The 20,391-nt window shown below is 45.8% G+C and overlaps 1 protein-coding gene across 1 annotated transcript; it reads right to left on the reverse strand.

The window, feature by feature from the left end:
- Window positions 1–1,126: 1,126 nt before the first annotated feature.
- On the reverse strand, window positions 1,127–20,136 carry LOC132867300 (hyaluronidase-5-like). The gene is made up of 4 exons (XM_060900120.1): window positions 19,695–20,136; window positions 18,631–19,572; window positions 2,050–2,139; window positions 1,127–1,548 (listed from the first exon to the last, which is right to left on the reverse strand). The coding sequence occupies exons 2-4, from the start codon at window positions 19,561–19,563 to the stop codon at window positions 1,213–1,215; spliced, it is 1,359 nt and encodes a 452-aa protein (XP_060756103.1). The 5' UTR covers window positions 19,564–19,572; window positions 19,695–20,136; the 3' UTR covers window positions 1,127–1,212.
- Window positions 20,137–20,391: the final 255 nt, after the last annotated feature.

The following is a 20,391-nucleotide window of genomic DNA, read 5'->3' on the forward strand; positions in this document are numbered from 1 at the left end:
CAAAGCCTGATGTGTACCCCCTTGAATACTCACAGAGACGCGGTATGTTCCTGCTCAATCAGGGGAAGCCTGGGGCATGTCAGGAATGTGAATCAGAACCCTTCCCTCTTTGCAGAAGTGCTGATTCTGGGAAATTCCAGCCTTCCTGCTGCACCAACAGACCTGCCCGGACTTTCTCCTGATTATTGTGGGCACAGACAGGTTCACTTGAGAGAGAGAGGGGATTAGCGGCAGCACAGACATGGAAGGAAAAAGGGGTGATGAGACACAAGGTCAGACATGAGCATGTGGAGCGGGTATTGTGGGAATTGGCCCCCATCTCCATGAGGCTGGGGTAGTGGAGGGGCGAGGAGAGGGAGAGAGAGTGAGAGAGAGAGAGAGAGAGAGAGAGAGAGAGAGAGGAAGAGAAGCTGCACGGTCAAGGTAAGCCTGTAGATGGCAGTAATGCAACACTGTGGATGCCAGCTGCTGTAAAACCCAAAAGAAGAAGAAGATAAACCTGCGCATGTGCACACAGACTTCCTCTGTCTGCTTGACTGTGTGAAGCAAGCAATTTCATGCATATTTGTGGCAGTGGGGTCGTGGCTGAGCGTCAGTCTGTGAATGGAGGGCGGAGTCAGGGAAGGTGAGTGGTCGTGTCACTACACCTGTTGTCAATTAATGTGTGTTTGTGTGAGTCCTCCAGTGACCGCGCCCTATAAAAGGAGAGTGTGTGTATGTCTGTGAGAGAGAGTCTGAGTTGTGTGCTGAAAAGCAGCAATAAAGAAAATAATTAAGTCGCAAACAACCGCCTGCCGTGCTTCTGTGCTCCACCCACATCAGGGTCTTTCTACAATATTATTTGCTAGGGAATCCCCTCAAATTAAATAACTTCCCAGCCACAGAATGGCCTGGCATTTTGTGAGATATAGATATAGAATAACCATACATCACAATGACCTACATACATAGATCACATACATAGAGATATAGAAATAACCATACATCACAATGACCAAATTTCAACAGGAACTAAATTTCACAGATTTTATGAAATCGAAAGGCTGTCTAGCTTTAAGCTTTATTATATAAGCATGAACTGAAATATAAGAAAGCTGCATTACACTGATTTGAAATAAGCTTCATGATTAAAAAAAGCAGTAGAATTATATGTAAGTATTCATTGTAGCATAATTTTACAGTAAGGTATCCAGGTAGCAAGAAGACTTAAAATCACACTTGAATAACTACTGGAGTCTTAGGCACTGAAATGGATGTACTGGCAGAACACACTTGACCCACATAACACTGACAGGTAAATCTGTTTACAAAGACATTAAGATCACTTTGGGAAGGCACACCAACAGCCACATATTTGCCATCATGCTGTTGAATACTGAAGTTATTTGGGTTCAGGTACAGGTAGTCAGCTGAATCGGGGTTCTGGCGGACACAGCGACCGTTGCTTTGGCACAGGGTCTGACTGCAGAGTTTTGCAGCTGCAGTTACGTTGGCCACATAAGGGTTCAGCGTAGAGGGCAGATAAGCAGCCAGTGCTTCACATGAGGACTGAAAGGGAGAGGAGAAACAATAAATCAAATATAGCAACTGTCTAATGGGAACATTTTTAGTTTAAGCCCCGTGGCCGACGAGGGCCTTTCTGTGCGGAGTTTGCATGTTCTCCCTGTGTCCGCGTGGGTTTCCTCCGGGTGCTCCGGTTTCCCCCACAGTCCAAAGACATGCAGGTTAGGTTAACTGGTGACTCTAAATTGACCGTAGGTGTGAATGTGAGTGTGAATGGTTGTCTGTGTCTATGTGTCAGCCCTGTGATGACCTGGCGACTTGTCCAGGGTGTACCCCGCCTTTTGCCCGTGGTCAGCTGGGATAGGCTCCAGCTTGCCTGCGACCCTGTAGAACAGGATAAAGCGGCTAGAGATAATGAGATGAGATGAGATGAATATTTAAAAAAATATTTCAGTCAGAATTTGCCCAGAAGATCAGATGTTGGTCAGACATAAATTAGATTAGATATAGTGCATTTTAAACCTATTTGATATTTGCATACCGTACCTTGCTGTTGTAGTCAGCACTTGCACCCCAGAGCACTGCACCTGATGCGCCTAAAGCTGCGCTCTCTCCAATAGTATGGACTAGATCTGCCTGAGAAGAAGCAGACATATAAAGAGATCAATAATAAACCAGATTCTAATGTCTTCAGCAGAACTTTTCAATATTTCATGTATTTACACTAAAGTTAACAAAATCTCCAAAGTGAAAAATCTATTTGGCTGTATGTACAGTACCAGTCAAAAGTCTAGACACACCTTTTACAACCCCAATTCCAAAAAAGTTGGGACACTGTGTAAAACATAAATAAAAACAGAATGTAAAAATTTGCAATACTGGAAACCCTATATTTCATTGAAAATAGTACAAAGACAACAGATCAAATTTTGAAACTGAGAAATTTTATTGTGTTTTGAAAAATATATGCTCATTTTGAATTTGATGTCAGCAACATGTTTCAGAAAAGTTGGGACGGGGCAACAAAAGACTGAAAAAGTTGTGTTATGCTAAAAAAACAAACAAACCCTAATTTGGTTAATTGGCAACAGGTCAGTAAGATAATTGGGTATAAAAAGAGCATCCCAGGGAGGTGGAGTCTCTCAGAAGTAAAGATGGGGAGGGGTTCACCGGTCTGTGAAAAACTGAGTGAGCAAACAGTGCAACAATTTAAGAATAACGTTCCTCAATGTAAAACTGCAAAGAATTTGGGGATCACATCATCTATGGTCCATAATACCATTAAATGATTCAGAGAATCTGGAGAAATCTCTGTATGCAAGAGACAAGGCTGAAAACTGACATTGGATGCCTACAGTATGATCTTCAGGCCCTCAAGAGACACTGCGTTAAAAGCAGACACATCTCTGTAGTGGAAATCACTGTATGGGCTCAGAAACACTTCAGAAAACCATTGTCTGTGAAAACCGTTCATTACTGCATCCACAAATGCAAGTTAAAGCCAGATATAAACAATATCCAGAAACACTGCCATCTTCTCTGGGCCCGAGCTCTTTTACGATGGACTGAGATGAAGTGGAAAACTGTCCCGAGGTCTGAAGAATCAAAAGTAAAAATTCTTTTTAGAAATCCTGGACAGCACGCCCTCCAGGCTAAAGAGGAGAGGGACCATCCAGCTTGTTATCAGTGCACAGTTCAAAAGCCAGCATCTGTGATGGTATGAGGGTGCATTAGTGCACATGACATGGGTAGCTTGTACATCTGGGAAGGCATCATTAATGCTGAATGATATAAACACGTTTCAGAGCAATATGCTGCCATCCAGACAAAATCTTTTTCAGGGAAGGCCTTCCTTCTTTCAGCAAGACAATGCCGAACTGCTTTGTGCACATATTAAAACTGCATGGCTCTGTAGTAAGAGTCCAGGGGTTAAACTGGCCTGCCTGCAGTCCAGACCTGTCTCCCATTTAAAACATTTGGCGCATTATGAAGCACAAAATATGACAAAGGAGACCCCAAACTGTTGAGCAACTGAAATTGTATATCAGGCAAGAATGGGACAACATTTCTCTTTCAAAACTACAGCAACTGGTCTCTTCAGTTCCCCAATGTTTACAGAGTGTTGTTAAAAGTAGAGGTGATGCAACACAGCAGTAAACACGCCCCTGTCCCAGCTTTTTTGAAATGTGTTGCTGACATCAAATTAAAAATGAGCATATATTTTTCAAAAAACAATAAAATTGCTCAGTATCAAAATTTGATATTTTGTCTTTGTACTACTTTCAATGATATATAGGTGTGGCAGTGGGGGCATGGTCAAGCGTCGGTCTGTGACCGGAGGGTGGAGTCAGGGAAGGTAAGTGGCAGAATCACTACACCTGAGGTGAATTAACCTGTTTGTGTGTCTTCCCAGGAGCCGTGCCCTATTTAAGGAAGAGAGCAAGAGCAGAGCGGGCTCTCTCCCGACCAGAACACGTGTGTGTGGCGTGTGTGTGCGTCTATGTCTAAATAAACATGTAGAAGCTGAAAAGCTAATAATAAAAGAGTTAGTGAGAACTCAGTACTGGCCTGCCGTGCTTCTGTGCTCCACCCACCTAAACACTTGCTACAGTGGTGCCAAAACGCGGGACGGAGTGCAGGAGAAAACAGCCCCATGGAGTCCTCCCCCTTCAAGGACCTGGTCCATGCCCTGGCCACGGCCCAACAGAGCCAGCACCAGGCGCTGGTCGCCCTCCGGGAAGAATAGGAGCGAAGGTTCGAGGCCCTGGTGCTGGCGCAGCAGGAAGATCGCCGGGCGTTCCGGCACCTACTCGCGTCGGCGGGGTCCACCACCTCCACCGCCGCGGGCCCTTCCCACCTCACCCTCACGAAGATGGGCCCGCACGATGACCCCGAGGCCTTCCTCGTTCTCTTTAAGCAGGCAGCAGAGGCGTGGGGTTGGCCGGTGGAACAGCGCGCGGCGTGCCTCCTCCCCCTCCTCACGGGCGAGGCGCAGCTGGCCGCACTACAGCTCCCCGCCGACAGCCGGCTGGTCTACACGGACCTCCACAGGGCCGTCGTCCAGCGCGTGGGTCGCACTCCGAAGCAGCAGTGGCAGTGCTTCCGCGCGCTGCACCTGGAGGAGGTCGGCTGGCCGTTCGTGTTTGGCCAGCAACTCCGGGACTCCTGCCGCCGGTGGCTGAGGGCCGACAACCGCGACGCCGAGGAGATCATCGATCTGGTGGGGCTGGAGCAGTTCGTCACTCAACTTCCAGAGGGAACTGCGGAGTGGGTCCAGTGCCATCGCCCGGCGTCGCTGGATCAGGCCATTGAGCTGGCGGAGGACCATATGGCGGCTGTCCCAATGGCAGGACAGCGTGTCTCCCCTTCTCCCCTCCCCTCTCTTTCTCTCTCTCCTTCTGTGCCTCTCCCTCACCCCATTCCCCCACCGCGGAGGCGGGGGCCAGCTCCACCCCAGCCGGCTCCCCGCACCCGCGGTGTCCTATCTTCTCCTATTTCCGTGTCTGTGTCTTCCCCCCCTCAGGTGAGTGATATCCGGAACACCGGTGCAGAGAGAGAGCCCGGGCCGGTGTCCTGGCGCTGTGGGGAGCCGGGGCACCTCCAGCATCAGGGCTCGGCAATGGAGGTGGGTGCAGTGGTCCGGATCCCTGACACGCCAGGAGCCGCCCTTGATCGGGCTGGAGCGTATCGCATACCGGTGAGTATCCAAGGGGATACGTATCAGGCTTTGGTGGATTCCGGCTGTAATCAGACCTCAATCCACCAAAGCCTGGTGCAAGACGAAGCATTGGGGGGAGCACAATTGGTGAAGGTGTTGTGTGTGCACGGGGATGTTCACAGCTACCCTTTAGTGTCAGTTCACATTCTGTTTCGAGAGGAGAAATTTATAGTAAAGGCGGTGGTTAATCCTCGCCTCACCCACTCTATAATTTTGGGGACTGATTGGCCGGGATTTCGGGATTTAATGAGTCATCTAGTGAAGAGTGGGTCCTGCAGTAGTGTAATAAGGGGAGGTCCTGGTGTCACGTTGGCGGGAGCAGCTGTCACAGAGCCGTCTACGTCAGCTCCGCGTCAGAGTGAGGAGCCACCGGCCCCTCCTCTCTCTCCTGGAGAATCCCTTGTGGATTTCCCATTAGAGCAGTCGTGAGATGAGACTCTGCGGCATGCGTTTGACCAAGTGAGAGTAATCGAGGGTCAAATGCTCCAGCCGAACGTCACCCCGTCCTTCCCCTACTTCGCGATTATGAAGGATAGATTATACCGAGTGACGCAGGACACTCAGACTAAAGAGCGAGTCACGCAGCTTTTAATTCCGAAGAGCCGCCAGGAATTGGTATTCCAGGCGGCTCACTTTAATCCCATGGCTGGACACTAAGGGCAGGATAAAACACTAGCCCAAATAATGGCCTGATTCTATTGGCCAGGGATTCGCGGCGATGTCCGTAGGTGGTGTACAGCGTGCTGCGAATGCCAGTTAGTAAATCCAGCGGCCATTCCAAAAGCGCCTTTACGCCCTCTACCATTAATCGAGACCCCATTCGAAAGAATTGGGATGGATCTCGTCGGGCCATTAGATCGGTCAACACGAGGGTACCGCTTTATATTAGTTCTGGTGGACTATGCAATGCGATACCCGGAAGCAGTGCCTCTACGCAATATCTCAGCATGCAGTATTGCGGAGGCACTGTTCTGCGTTATCTCCCGAGTTGGAATCCCGAAAGAGATTCTGACTGACCAAGGCACAGCGTTTGTCACGTACACTAAAGGAACTGTATAAGTTGTTGGGTATTAAGCCGATCCGCACCAGCGTTTATCACCCACAAACGGACGGTTTAGTTGAACGGTTCAATCGCACCCTCAAAAATATAATTAAAAATTTCATAAGTGAGGACGCACGTAATTGGGATAAGTGGCTCGAACCCTTGTTGTTTTCAGTGCGAGAGGTCCCACAAGCCTCCACGGGGTTCTCCCCGTTTGAATTGTTATATGGGCGTAAACCGCGCGGCATTCTAGATGTGCTGCGGGAAAATTGGGAGGAGGGATCTTCACAAAGTAAAAATGAAATCCAATACGTTATTGACCTGCGCGCAAAACTCCACACACTCGCCCACCTAACCCAGGAGAATTTGTGGCAGGCCCAAGAACGACACACCCGCCTGTACAACAAGGGTACGGGCCTCAGGGAGTTCGCACCGGGAGATAAAGTACTCGTACTGTTGCCCACGTCGAGCTCTAAATTAATCGCCAGGTGGCAAGGACCCTTTGAGGATTTGGACCCTTCTTAAAAAAAATAATCTGGATCCTTCAGTGTTAAATAACTACAGGCCAATATCAAATCTACCATTCATCGGGAAAATCCTGGAAAAAATTGTCTTCAATCAATTAACTTCCTTCTTGATATCAAACAGCCGTTTTGATAATTTTCAGTCAGGATTTCGTGCCAATCATAGCACTGAAACAGCGCTGATTAAAGTTATAAATGACATACATCTTAATACTGATGCAGGCAAAACATCGGTCCTGGTATTACTGGACCTCAGTGCAGCTTTTGATACTGTTGATCACAACATACTGCTATATCGACTTGAACACTGGGTTGGATTGACTGGTAAAGTTATCAATTGGTTAAAATCATACTTAAAAGATAGAAGCTTCTTTGTTACCCTGGGAAATTGTTCCTCAACGTCAATGTCCTTGACCTGTGGTGTCCCCCAGGGGTCGATTCTTGGACCATTACTTTTCAACCTTTATATGCTCCCACTTGGGCAAATTATCAATAAAAATTCAATTTTGTATCACTGCTATGCAGATGATACCAAAATTTATTTTGCTCTATCACCTAATGATTATGCCCCCTGTAACGGCCAAAGTAGAATTCATATAGATGTGAATTACAATTTATGTTACATGATATATATAATTTCATTTGAGTGTGTAATTTCATATAAGTAGTTTATTTCATGATTAAGATGATGAATAATATGTGGCAAGGTTAAAAGAATCAGAATTCATATGTTAAGAATTAGAACTGTCTCACGCTTCTTAAGAATTCATATGTGAAGAATTAGAACAAGAATTAGAACTGTCTCACACTTCTCAAGAATTAGAATTAGAATTCATTCAGCTATATAAGAACGGTCTCGCGCTTCTCAGGGTAGATCTCGAGAAGCCGTGGAAGCGAACAGTTTTTCTTACCTGACTCTCTGACTCTCTGACACTCTGACTCTCTGATATTTACTCACCGACTCTCTGCATCTTAGAACCTTTGCAATAGTTAAACGAGGATTAAAGTTCAACTTTCAAGACGTTTCCAGTGGATTTATTGCAAGGCACACGGACACGGAGAGTGGAAACAGTTACTTTGGGACAGAGACTTCGTCAGCGTAAGCTATAGCACTTTTCTCAAGGTCTCACTACGAACGAGCCTCTACATTAGTAAGAAAAACTTGCTTGACATCGGATTACAAAACGCTGGAGAGGTTCGCTGAAACTGGAAAGAAGATTCATCGAGGGATTTACCGAGGGACTTCTGAACTTTCGCGATCGCGCGCTACACTCGTGGCTGGTGATTGACAAGTGGACGTGGCTGCAACGTGACTGTCGCAAGTGGAATCGGAACGAAAAACCGGACCGACGTTCAAAGCAACCATGACGGATGAAGAAGAAAAGACGGTAAGCCTTCCGAGGGAAAAACGTCAGCGTAAACCAACACAACGGTCATTGGAAAATAGTCTGCAGACAAGAATTGACTCCAGAAGAGCAAAGCTAAAGAAACTGACTGAGAAAAAAAATGAATTGCGTGAGTTGATGTATGATGATGCAAACGTGGAAAAAATAACAAAGGAATTGTTAACCGAGTATGAAGAGCTGATAGAAGAATTCAGTAAGATAAATGCTGATGTCAAAGACCTGTACAGTCAACTTGGATACGTAGAAAATATGAATACAGATCAAAGTAAGTGGTTTCAGCCAAGATATGATAAGCAATGCAATTTTGTGCAAGAGGTTAGATCATGGATACAGGATGCAACGCATCGCATAGAAGAGTCTGAAAGAGTGAACAATGAGGTAAATCCTGAAGATAGCATTTCAGTTACATCCAGAAAGAGTAAAAAGACCAAGTCTGTCTCTTCTGCTTCTGTAGCATCATCGGTTCGCTCTGAGCGCGTAAAAGTTGAAATGGAGAAAGCCGCTTTGTTAACCGAGACAGCTGTGTTGAAACAGAAAAGGGCTTTGGAAAAGCAGGAGCTACGGCTCAAAGCTGAAAAGGAAGAGCAGGAGCTACGGCTCAAAGCTGAAAAGGAAGAGCAGGAGCTACGGCTCAAAGCTGAAAAGGAAGAGTTGGAGTTACAAGCAAAGCTCGCTGCATCGAATGCAAGATTAGCTGTGTTAAGAAAATATGGAGGCTCAGATGTGTCAAGCGGCTCTAAAGGCAGTAGGGTGGATTCACTGAGGGCTACTCGGAGACAACATGTCAGCTGCAATAGGAGCAGTGGGGCTAGTAATGTATCTCAGCATAGCCATAGTAGTGGAATAGCTGCCGATGCAACGCCTGTTGTGCGACAAGAGCCTGTTACTTCAAAGGGCAATTCTGCAAACACAGACAACCTGGCTTCTGTCATGCAACGCCAAAATGAGATAACTGAGAGTCTAATAAAGCAACAAAAGCTATCTACATTGCCTTCGCCGAATATTCCATTTTTTAAAGGAGATCCAATGGAATACCATCTATTCATGAGAGCTTTCGAGCATCGCATAGAAAGCAAGACTGAAAACAGCAAAGATCGGTTTTATTATTTGGAACAGCACACATGTGGTCAGCCTAATGACTTAGTGCGCAGCTGTCTTCATATGGACCCTGAACGGGGCTACCCTCAAGCCAAGAAATTATTAAAGGAGCGCTTTGGTGACAAATATAAGATCTCGATGGCATACCTGGACAAGGCTTTAAATTGGCCTACTATCAAGTCGGACGACGCTAAGGCACTTGAAGCATATGCTCTGTTTCTGATCAACTGTAACAATGCAATGTCGGATCTAGAGTACTTGGATGAGATGGAGAATGCTGCGAACATGCGCACAGTCATCTCCAAGCTCCCATACAGGCTGAGGGAGAAATTCAGGAGCGTCGCCATTGACATTCAGAAGAAAGATCGGCGAACAAAGTTCCAAGACGTGGTGTCATTTGTAACCAAACAGGCTGAAATGGCAGCACACCCTGTGTTTGGTGAAATCTCAGGTCAAACAAAGCGCCAACCTGAAAAATCAGCTGGCAAGAAAACCATCATAACGCTAGCCACTGAAGCTAAAGAGCAGAAAGTAGTGAAAGATGTTGCTGGTGCCGAGAACAAGAAAGCTAAAGAGAAGAAACCAAACATGAACATGGCTTTCGTGAAACCGTGCATCTTCTGTCAGGGAGAGCATACCATGGAACAGTGCAAGAAACTTCAAAAAAAGCTGCACAAAGAAAAATTGGAATTCCTTAAGAGTAAAGGACTCTGCTACAGCTGTCTTATAGGAGGACACATGAGCAGTGCCTGTGAAGAAAAGAAGAGCTGTGAGATGTGTTCAGCTAAACACCCTACACTGTTACACATAAAGCAGAAACCTAAAGACATAACAAAAGAAGACACTTCAAGGGAGGAACCAAAAAAGGAGTCTTTACAGGAAGAACAAACTGTGGTCAGTGGATTCGTGGATGCAGGGGAAACTTGCTCTCAGATGGGGGCCGGGGGTGCAGGAACCGTCCTCGCCATTGTTCCAGTGAGAGTGAAGGCAAAGAAAGGCAACAAGGTGCTGACCTGTTATGCGTTCCTGGATCCAGGGAGCAATGCCTCCTTTTGCACTAACAAGCTAGCCAACAACCTTAACCTGCAAGGAAAAAATGTGAACATCCTACTTACTACTATGGGAGACCAAAAGACCGTCTCGTGCAAGGTGTTGCCAGACCTAGAAGTCAGCAGTCTGGAGGGGGATGACTTTGTCGGGCTCACTGGTGTGTTTACACAAAGGGCCATACCTGCTAGTCAGGAGAATATCCCAACCCAAGAGGACGTGGATAGGTGGCCACACTTACGAGGTGTACGAATTCCATTGATCAAGGCAGATATCGATCTTCTTATTGGGACTGATGTCGCAAAGGCTTTAGAGCCAGAAGAGGTAATCCGCAGCGTGAAAGATGGACCGTATGCAGTACGTACAGTCTTGGGATGGACAGTGAACGGGCCGCTGCGTGAGAACATCGGAAGCTGGTCAAAAGACGGATACCCACAGATCCAAATGAATCGGATATCAGTGGCTCGACTTGAAGAATTGTGGACCCAGCAATTCAAGTATGACTTTCCCGAGAATGCTCAAGGAGAGCAGCTTGAGATGTCAAAGGAAGATCAACTGTTTATGGACAGAGTCACCACATCCACAAAACTGGTTGACGGTCACTACTCTATCGGACTGCCATTGAAGAACAAAGATGTGAAAATGCCTAACAATAGAGCAATGACAGAGCAACGAGCGCTCAACATGAAAAAGAAGCTTCAGAGAAACCAGACGTTCCGAGAGGAATACGTCAGCTTCATGAACCAGGTCATAGCCAAGGGATACGCCGTCAAGGTCCCAGACGAAGAGCTTAACAGGAGTGATGGAAAGGTGTGGTTTATTCCACATCATGCTGTCTACCACCCCAAGAAGCATAAACTTCGAGTGGTATTCGACTGCGGTGCTTCATATCAGGGAACCACACTTAACGAGCAACTACTGCAAGGGCCTGACATGACAAGCAGTCTGGTTGGAGTCTTAACACGATTTCGTCAGGAGCCAATCGCAGTTATGGCAGATGTGGAGGCCATGTTCCACCAGGTCAAGGTCCCATCTGAAGACGCAGACCTTCTCAGGTTTTTATGGTGGCCTGACGGGGATATCTCAAAGGAGCTGCAGGAGTACAGAATGGAGGTACACTTGTTCGGAGCCACCTCTTCACCCAGCTGTGCGAACTATGCGCTGAGAAGATGTGCCGAGGACAACAGGAGTACTTTTGATGCAGCAGCTGTGGAGACAGTGTTGAACAATTTTTACGTCGACGATTGTCTAAAATCAGTTAACTCAGAACAGGAAGCGATCAAGCTACTCCACGACTTGACGGCCATTTGTCAAACAGGAGGCTTTAGACTGACAAAATGGACGACCAACAGTCGAAATGTGCTGTTAACCATTCCGCTTGAGGACCGAGCAACAGAAGTCAAAGATCTTGATCTCGACCAGGACTCACTCGCCATCAAGAGAGCCTTGGGAGTACAATGGTGCATCCGGTCAGATCATTTCAAGTTTCAGGTGAACATCGAGCAGAAGCCTTTTACCAGGAGAGGAATCCTGTCTACAATGAGCTCTGTCTATGATCCACTAGGAATGTTGTCACCAGTCATACTACCTGCTAGAAACATCTTGCAAGAATTGTGTAGACTAAGAACAGCCTGGGATGACACTGTGCCAGAACACCTCGCACAACAATGGACCAAGTGGACTGAAGAACTCCAACAGCTCACTGACTTTCGAGTAACACGATGCTTTAAGCCACCTGGATTTGGCAAAACTGTGCAAGCTCAACTGCATCATTTTTGTGACGCATGTGAAATAGGCTATGGTACTGTCACGTACTTAGTCCAGAAGAATAGCAGCAACCAAGTACACTGTTCATTCGTCTTGGGGAAGGCGAGGGTCGCCCCTCTGAAACCAACTACCATCCCGCGGTTGGAGCTGACGGCGGCTGCCTTAGCTGTGAAGGTGGATGTCATGCTGAAGAAAGAGCTTCAGTTGCCGCTATCAGATTCCAAGTTTTGGACAGACAGTACTGCCGTACTCAAGTACATAGCCAATGAGAACATCAGATTTAAAACATTTGTGGCAAACAGGATCGCCACAATTCTGCAAGCATCAAAGGTGCATCAATGGAGCTATGTCAACACTCAGTTGAATCCTGCCGATTATGCCTCGAGGGGTCAAAGGGTGAACGCCTTCATGAGGAATGACGTCTGGATTGCTGGTCCCAGCTTCCTCAGTAAACCAGAAAGGGAGTGGCCAGACGAACCCAATCACCTAGAAGAGCTCACGGCTGAGGACCCTGAGGTGAAGAAAGGCGTGCTGGTTAACGCTACCACAGTAGAAAGCACTGATGCAATGCAGCAGCTAATCCAATACTACTCTTCATGGGTACGTCTCAAGAAGGCTGTGGCGCGGTTCACGCAACTCAAGCGAACCCTGGTGAACCTGTCTAGGAAGAGAAAAGAGTTGAAAGGATTGTACAGGGACGAACAACAGCTGAACAAAGAGATGTTGAGCTACAAAAAGGGTCTCAAACATACGTACTTGACTGTGGATGACCTGCAAAAAGCAGAGATCGCTATTATTAGCCATTGTCAAAACGATAACTTCCAAGAGGAAATATCTGCTCTTCGGAGAAAGGACTCCATTAAGAAGAGTAGTCGAATCTTCAGACTCAGTCCGCAACTGGAAGAGGGAATCCTTCGCGTTGGAGGGAGGCTCAGTCGAGCATCCATGCCAGCAGAAGCCAAGCATCCAATGATCATCCCTAAGAACCATCACGTGGCGGACTTGATTCTCCAGGATGCGCACGAGCGTTTAGGACACAGTGGACGTAATCATGTCTTGTCTCACACACACCAAAGGTACTGGATCATTGGCGCTCCCTCATCAATCAGAAGAATGCTGTCTCGGTGTATTACCTGTCGAAAACAACATGGTGCATCAGGCACACAAATGATGGCAGACCTACCAAGAAACAGAGTTCTACCAAATGAACCACCCTTTACCAGAACTGGTGTGGATCTATTCGGGCCATTCAGCGTCAAGCGGGGAAGAGTGTCTGTAAAAAGATATGGGGTGATATTCACCTGCCTTGCATGTCGTGCGGTCCACATAGAAATGGCAACATCATTGGAAACCGACTCCTTTATTCAAGCTCTGCGGCGCTTCATTGCGAGAAGGGGTCAAGTGAAGGAAATGAGATCCGACAAAGGGACCAACTTCGTTGGAGCCGACCACGAGCTGAGAAAGGCAATAAAGGCATGGAATACTTCACAAATCGAGAACAGCTTGCTCCAACGTGACATCACTTGGTTATTCAATCCGCCATCTGGATCCCACCACGGAGGGGTGTGGGAAAGAATCATCCGCTCCATCAGGAAGATCATGGATGCCACTTTGAGAGAACAAAGCTTGGACGAGGAAGGTCTTCAAACATTCTTCTGTGAATGTGAAGCCATCTTGAATAGTAGGCCTATCACTACGCCTTCTAATGACATTAATGACTTGGAAGCCCTTACCCCACAGCACTTACTCTTGCTCAAGACTAACCCCAACCTACCACCGGGTGTCTTTGATAAGGATGATACTTACGCACGCAAGAGATGGAGGCAAGTCCAATACATGAGCGATCTGTTCTGGAAACGCTGGACCAAAGAATATCTGCCTCAACTCCAGAAAAGACAGAAATGGAACAATCCAGCACGCAACTTCATCCCGGGAGATATAGTCTTGATCGTCGATGAATCAGCCCCTAGAGGATCATGGCTAATGGGAAGAATCGTGAAGACTGTGGAGGACGAACATGGAGTCGTCCGCAAGGTTCGAGTCAAGACGAAGATGAATGAACTTGAGCGGCCGATCACCAAACTCTGCCTGCTTCAAGAAGCAGAATGAAAAGGACTGTTAAGTACATTCAATATTGTAATTGTTTCTAGGATAGAAAGCAATTAGGGGCCGGGTATGTAACGGCCAAAGTAGAATTCATATAGATGTGAATTACAATTTATGTTACATGATATATATAATTTCATTTGAGTGTGTAATTTCATATAAGTAGTTTATTTCATGATTAAGATGATGAATAATATGTGGCAAGGTTAAAAGAATCAGAATTCATATGTTAAGAATTAGAACTGTCTCACGCTTCTTAAGAATTCATATGTGAAGAATTAGAACAAGAATTAGAACTGTCTCACACTTCTCAAGAATTAGAATTAGAATTCATTCAGCTATATAAGAACGGTCTCGCGCTTCTCAGGGTAGATCTCGAGAAGCCGTGGAAGCGAACAGTTTTTCTTACCTGACTCTCTGACTCTCTGACACTCTGACTCTCTGATATTTACTCACCGACTCTCTGCATCTTAGAACCTTTGCAATAGTTAAACGAGGATTAAAGTTCAACTTTCAAGACGTTTCCAGTGGATTTATTGCAAGGCACACGGACACGGAGAGTGGAAACAGTTACTTTGGGACAGAGACTTCGTCAGCGTAAGCTATAGCACTTTTCTCAAGGTCTCACTACGAACGAGCCTCTACACCCCCCTTGAATGTCTCTACCAGTGTATCGATCAAATCAATAGCTGGATGTCACAAAATTTTCTTCAGCTGAACACAGATAAAACAGAAGTAATTCTATTTGGAAAAAAAGATGAAAGACTCAGGATTACCACTATTCTTGACACAAAAGGGATTAAAACTAAAGAAATGGTTAAAAATCTTGGTGTTTTCATTGACAGCGAGCTAAACTTTGACAGTCACATGAAAGCAATCACTAAAACGGCATTTTATCACCTAAAAAACATTTCCAAACTAAGAGGACTTATGTCAAAATATGATCTGGAAAAACTAATACATGCCTTCATCTCTAGTAGGGTTGATTACTGCAATGGCCTTTTCACAGGCTTGCCAAAAAAGACCATCAAACGACTTCAGCTGGTTCAAAATGCAGCGGCGAGGGTTCTCACACAAACAAAAAGAACAGAGCACATTACTCCAATTCTAAGGTCCCTTCACTGGCTTCCAGTAAGCTACAGAATTGACTTTAAAGTATTGCTGCTGGTATACAAATCTCTAAATGGTACAGGGCCCAATTACCTCTCTGATATGTTGCAGCGGCCTAACCCAATCAGATCTACCAGATCAAAACAGAAAAATTTACTATTAAAACCAGTTGTTAAAACAAAGTGTGGTGAAGCAGCTTTTAGCTACTATGCAGTACAGCTATGGAACCAACTCCCAGAGGACATTAAAAATGCTCCTGCTGTTGGCAGCTTCAAATCTAGGTTAAAGACCAAGCTGTTTTCAGATGCTTTCTGTTAAATAATTAATATTGTCTTCTTTACATTCTTTATAATCTTTACTTCTCTGCATGTTTTAAATTTACTTTAACTTTATCCTATTTTATTCTTTATTCTATTCTGCTGGGGTTTTTTTCTTTCTCATCTTATTTGAACTACTACTTCATTTTATTTTATTTTTACTATTGTTTAATTCTTATTATTTTCTTTTAATTTCTTTTAATTCTTTTAATTAATTGTTTTAGAATAAAAATAAAATTATTTTATGTAATTTTATTTCTCTATTGTTTACTGTTTTTGTTTTTACTTCTGTAAAGCACATTGAACTGCCATTGTGTATGAAATGTGCTATATAAATAAACTTGCCTTGCCTTGCCTTGCCTTGCCTTGCCTTTGAGGTCACATGGCGAGTCGGGGACGTCGACTATGAGGTGAGGCGAATGGACAGGGGTGGGGCGTTACAGGTATACCACCTCAATCTGTTAAAACGTTGGAGTGAGGAGGTCCCCGTGGCGCTGGTGTCGGTGGTTCCTGAGAAGGCGGAGCTGGGGCCGGAAGTTCAAAAGGGAAAATTGGCATCACCCACCGCTCCGGTCCCCTGTGGAGCCCACCTCTCACCGGCCCAGCTCGTGGAGGTCGCCCGGTTACAAAGAGAATTTTCTGACGTGTTCTCGCCCCTGCCCGGCCGCACCCACCTCATAGAGCACCACATTGAGACGCCCTCGGGGGTGGTAGTGCGTAGCCGCCCTTACAGGCTACCCGAACACAAGAAAAAAGTGGTTCGGGAAGAACTCGAGGCCATGCTCGAAATGGGCATCATCGAGGAGTCCCACAGCGACTGGAGCAGCCTGGTGGTCTTGGTGCCCAAGGCCGACAGGTCAGTCCGGTTCTGTGTCGACTACAGAAAAGTCAACACGGTGTCTAAATTTGACGCGTACCCAGTGCCTCGTATTGACGAGTTGCTCGATCGACTAGGCACGGCTCGCTTTTACTCGACACTGGATTTGACAAAGGGTTATTGGCAGATCCCCTTGACTCCATTATCCCGAGAGAAAACGCCCTTTTCCACACCGTTCGGCTTACACCAGTTTGTCACACTTCCTTTTGGGCTGTTTGGGGCGCCTGCTATGTTTCAGTGGCTGATGGATAGGGTCCTCCGCCCCCACACCACCTATGCTGCTGCGTACCTTGACGACATCATTATTTATAGTAATGACTGGCCGCGGCACCTACAACACCTGAGGGCCATCTTTAGGTCGCTGAGGCGGGCGGGTCTCACAGCCAACCCGAAGAAGTGTGCGATTGGGCGGGTGGAAGTACGGTATCTGGGCTTCCACTTGGGCAATGGTCAGGTGCGTCCCCAAATTAACAAGACTGCAGCGATTGCGGCCTGCCCGAGGCCCAAGACCAAAAAGGGGGTGAGACAGTTCCTGGGGCTGGCTGGCTATTATCGTAGGTTTATACCTAATTATTCGGACGTCACCAGCCCGCTGACTGATCTCACTAAAAAGGGGGCAGCAGATCCGGTCCAGTGGACGGAGCAATGCCAGCGGGCTTTTTCTGAGTTAAAGGCTGTACTGTGTAGGGGGCCACTGTTACACTCCCCTGACTTTTCTCTCCCTTTTATATTGCAGACGGCCGCGTCGGACAGAGGGCTGGGGGCTGTTTTGTCCCAGGAGGTGGAGGGGGAGAATCGTCCAGTGCTGTACATAAGTTGTAAGCTGTCAGTGTGTGAGGGGTGCTACAGCACCATAGAGAAGGAGTGCTTGGCCATCAAGTGGACGGTCCTCGCCCTCCGTTACTACCTGCTGGGATGCCCTTTCACCCTCTGTTTGGACCACACGCCCCTCCAGTGGCTCCACCGCATGAAAGATGCCAACGCGCGGATCACCCGTTGGTATCTGGCACTCCAATCCTTTAACTTCAAGGTGGTCCACAGGCCAGGGGCGCAGATGGTCGTGGCGGACTTCCTCTCCCGTCGGGGGGGGGGAGTCGGCTGCAATCCGGACGGCTGCCCGGCCTGAGTCGGGCGGTGGGGGTATGTGGCAGTGGGGGCGTGGTCAAGCATCGGTCTGTGACCGGAGGGCGGACTCAGGGAAGGTAAGTGGCAGAATCACTACACCTGAGGTGAATTAACCTGTTTGTGTGTCTTCCCAGGAGCCATGCCCTATTTAAGGAAGAGAGCGAGAGCAGAGCGGGCTCTCTCCTGACCAGAACACATGTGTGTGGCATGTGTGCGCGTCTATGTCTAAATAAACGTGTAGAAGCTGAAAAGCTAATAATAAAAGAGTTAGTGAGAACTCAGTACTGGCCTGCCGTGCTTCTGTGCTCCACCCACCTAAACACTTGCTACAATAGGGTTTCCATGTTTTGCAAATTATCACATTGTTTTTATTTACAGTTTACACAGTGTCCCAACTTTTTTGGAATTGGGTTTGTAATTAAATGGGTTTTCTTTATACTTACTAATTAAAAGACACTTTGTGTCTTCAAGTAACGATGGATGTCGTTTCTCTTTACTTAATTGAGCGGTTCTTGACATAATATAGGTTACTACAGTTGTGGCACAGGGTTATTTACTGCATTTTTATTATTTACTATTTACTGTTGGATCTCAACTCATTAAAAAGGCCAAAAAAAATCCACTAATTAACTTTTGAGGAGTCACACCGGTTAATTGAAAAGCATTCCAGGTGACTACCTCATGAAGCTGGTTAAGATAATGCCAATAGTGTGCAAAGCATCATTAAGGTAAACGGTGGCTACTTTGAAGAATCTAAAATATGTAACATTTTTTTACACTATTTTGTTTGCCACATAATTCCATAGATGTTGCATATGTTATTTCATAGTTTTGATGTCTTCAGTAGTGTTCTACAATGTAGAAAATAGTCAAAATACAGAAAAACCTCTGAATGAGTATGTGTCCAAACTTTTGACTGGTAATGTATGTGTACTAGTACTGTGTACTCTGCCATAATGAACACTGGCTTATTTGTTGCAAAGCTCTCACCTCATTCAGAAATATTTTGTTCTGATCACTGAAGACAGGACGTAAGTAAACATAAATTGGTGCAGTGTAGAGAGACTTTGGAAGAGCAGACACCCTCACAGCTTCATTTACACTACCCCGGACAAACAGAGCTGCTTCAGGTTGTTCCCTCAAGCCAACCTTCAAATATGCTGAGGGATATAAAGCTGTACTGGACTCCCACAGCCAAAGGAGCTCATTGTTGCGGCTTTTCTCAATCGCCGGGCAATCACCTGTGTAGCCTGGTTCATCCCAACCATAGTTGTAGCAACCTGGAAACAGGTAGAAGCCCCAGAGGTAATTTGGACGCAGTTTGATTCCCAGCTGCATGGTTTTCTCCATGTACGCCTGAGCTGCATTCTGAAATTGCTGCATAGCAACAGAAGCAGCCTCACGGGAAGACAGAAGTGGATTAGTTTCCTGTGCATACTGAATGGAAAGCTTCCGATAAATATTTTTGGATCCCCAATTCCTGGCCCACAGTGGCCGCCATTGCTCCCAGTCAATCATAGCCAATCCTGGGGTGATATCAGGAATATCCTGGATGATATCATAATAGGCTTTCACAAGACTGGCTGTCAGGTTTCCTTTTTGTGGAATGCCACCATTAAACTGCCTCCCTGAACTAGGCTCTGTGTATGGATATAGTCCAAGCCGATTGGAGTAGAAGAGGAAAAGAAACTGGTTAGGTTCACTGGCTGGTGTGGTCACTGCTTGAAAACTAGAAAAGTCCAATGGAATCTTGAGGTTTTGGCACACATGCGTAGGTGCATTCCATATGACTGCAAAAGGTGTATCCTTAAAGATTGGAGCAGCTGTGAAGGGAAGCGACAAAGCAGTGCTGAGGTAGAGGTTGACAGAAAGTGTTAAAATAAGCAGGTAAGAGCGATGTCCTCTCTCATTGGGATGACACATTGTCACACCCTAAAACCAATGAATAGCAACATACAATACATAGGGAATAACCAACAAAAATTCAAAATTAGTGTCAATTTTATTCATAATAATAATAATAATAATAATAATAATAATAATAATAAGCATACTGTAATAAAACACGGAATGTCCAGACACAGGTTAATTTGTGACTTCAACTTTATCCAGGAGCTCTCTGGTTCATGTCCACAACATACAGGTGAAGACTCACGTAAAAGCCCCTCCCACTGCCGTAACACCCGCCTTGAGTAAACAGCAACAGCTACATTATGACAGTCGTAAAGCAGAGTACTGTAAACACCCTAATACTCTGACATCTCCCCTTTTTAGTTCTACTTTCTTCAATAAAGTAAACAGATAAACATTCTGTAAAGAACAATGCTATTCTATAGCAATCAGCAGGAACACATTAAACATCCTGATGAATTGTAAACAGTGTCATTCTTCATTAAATATCAATAAACAACACTCAACCCTAGGTCTATCTTCTGTAGTACTTATATTCAATAAACATTTAGATTATCAAATTACTTTTCACTATAAGATCACAGTTTGCTTCCCTGAACTCTTTTTATATTAAAACACATCAGTTTACAACATTCTATATATATATATATACACACACACACGTGTGGCTTTACCACCTGGAACTCTTTTATGTGGTTTGAAAGTTACCACCTGGAACTCTTTTCCCTTCTTCCCCCCCAAAGTCCATGAGTGTGAGGTCATGTTAACTCACAAGTCCAGTCTGATGACTGGCTTAGAGATCCGTCCAGACCTGGTCCGTGACAGATTTTCAGCACCAGC

Source organism: Neoarius graeffei, chromosome 19, assembly GCF_027579695.1.
Source record: "Neoarius graeffei isolate fNeoGra1 chromosome 19, fNeoGra1.pri, whole genome shotgun sequence".
Classification (NCBI taxonomy): domain Eukaryota; kingdom Metazoa; phylum Chordata; class Actinopteri; order Siluriformes; family Ariidae; genus Neoarius; species Neoarius graeffei.

What these genes read in the sequence shown, in the direction of transcription:
- LOC132867300 (XM_060900120.1), bottom strand. Translation starts at nt 19,563, where the DNA reads ATGTGTCATCCCAATGAGAGAGGACATCGCTCTTACCTGCTTATTTTA. An exon ending in ACAAAATATTTCTGAATGAG is followed by an intron (nt 2,140 to 18,630) that starts GTGAGAGCTTTG and finishes GCTTCTTCTCAG; the next exon opens with GCAGATCTAGTCCATACTAT. An exon ending in GTGCTGACTACAACAGCAAG is followed by an intron (nt 1,549 to 2,049) that starts GTACGGTATGCA and finishes TCTCCCTTTCAG; the next exon opens with TCCTCATGTGAAGCACTGGC.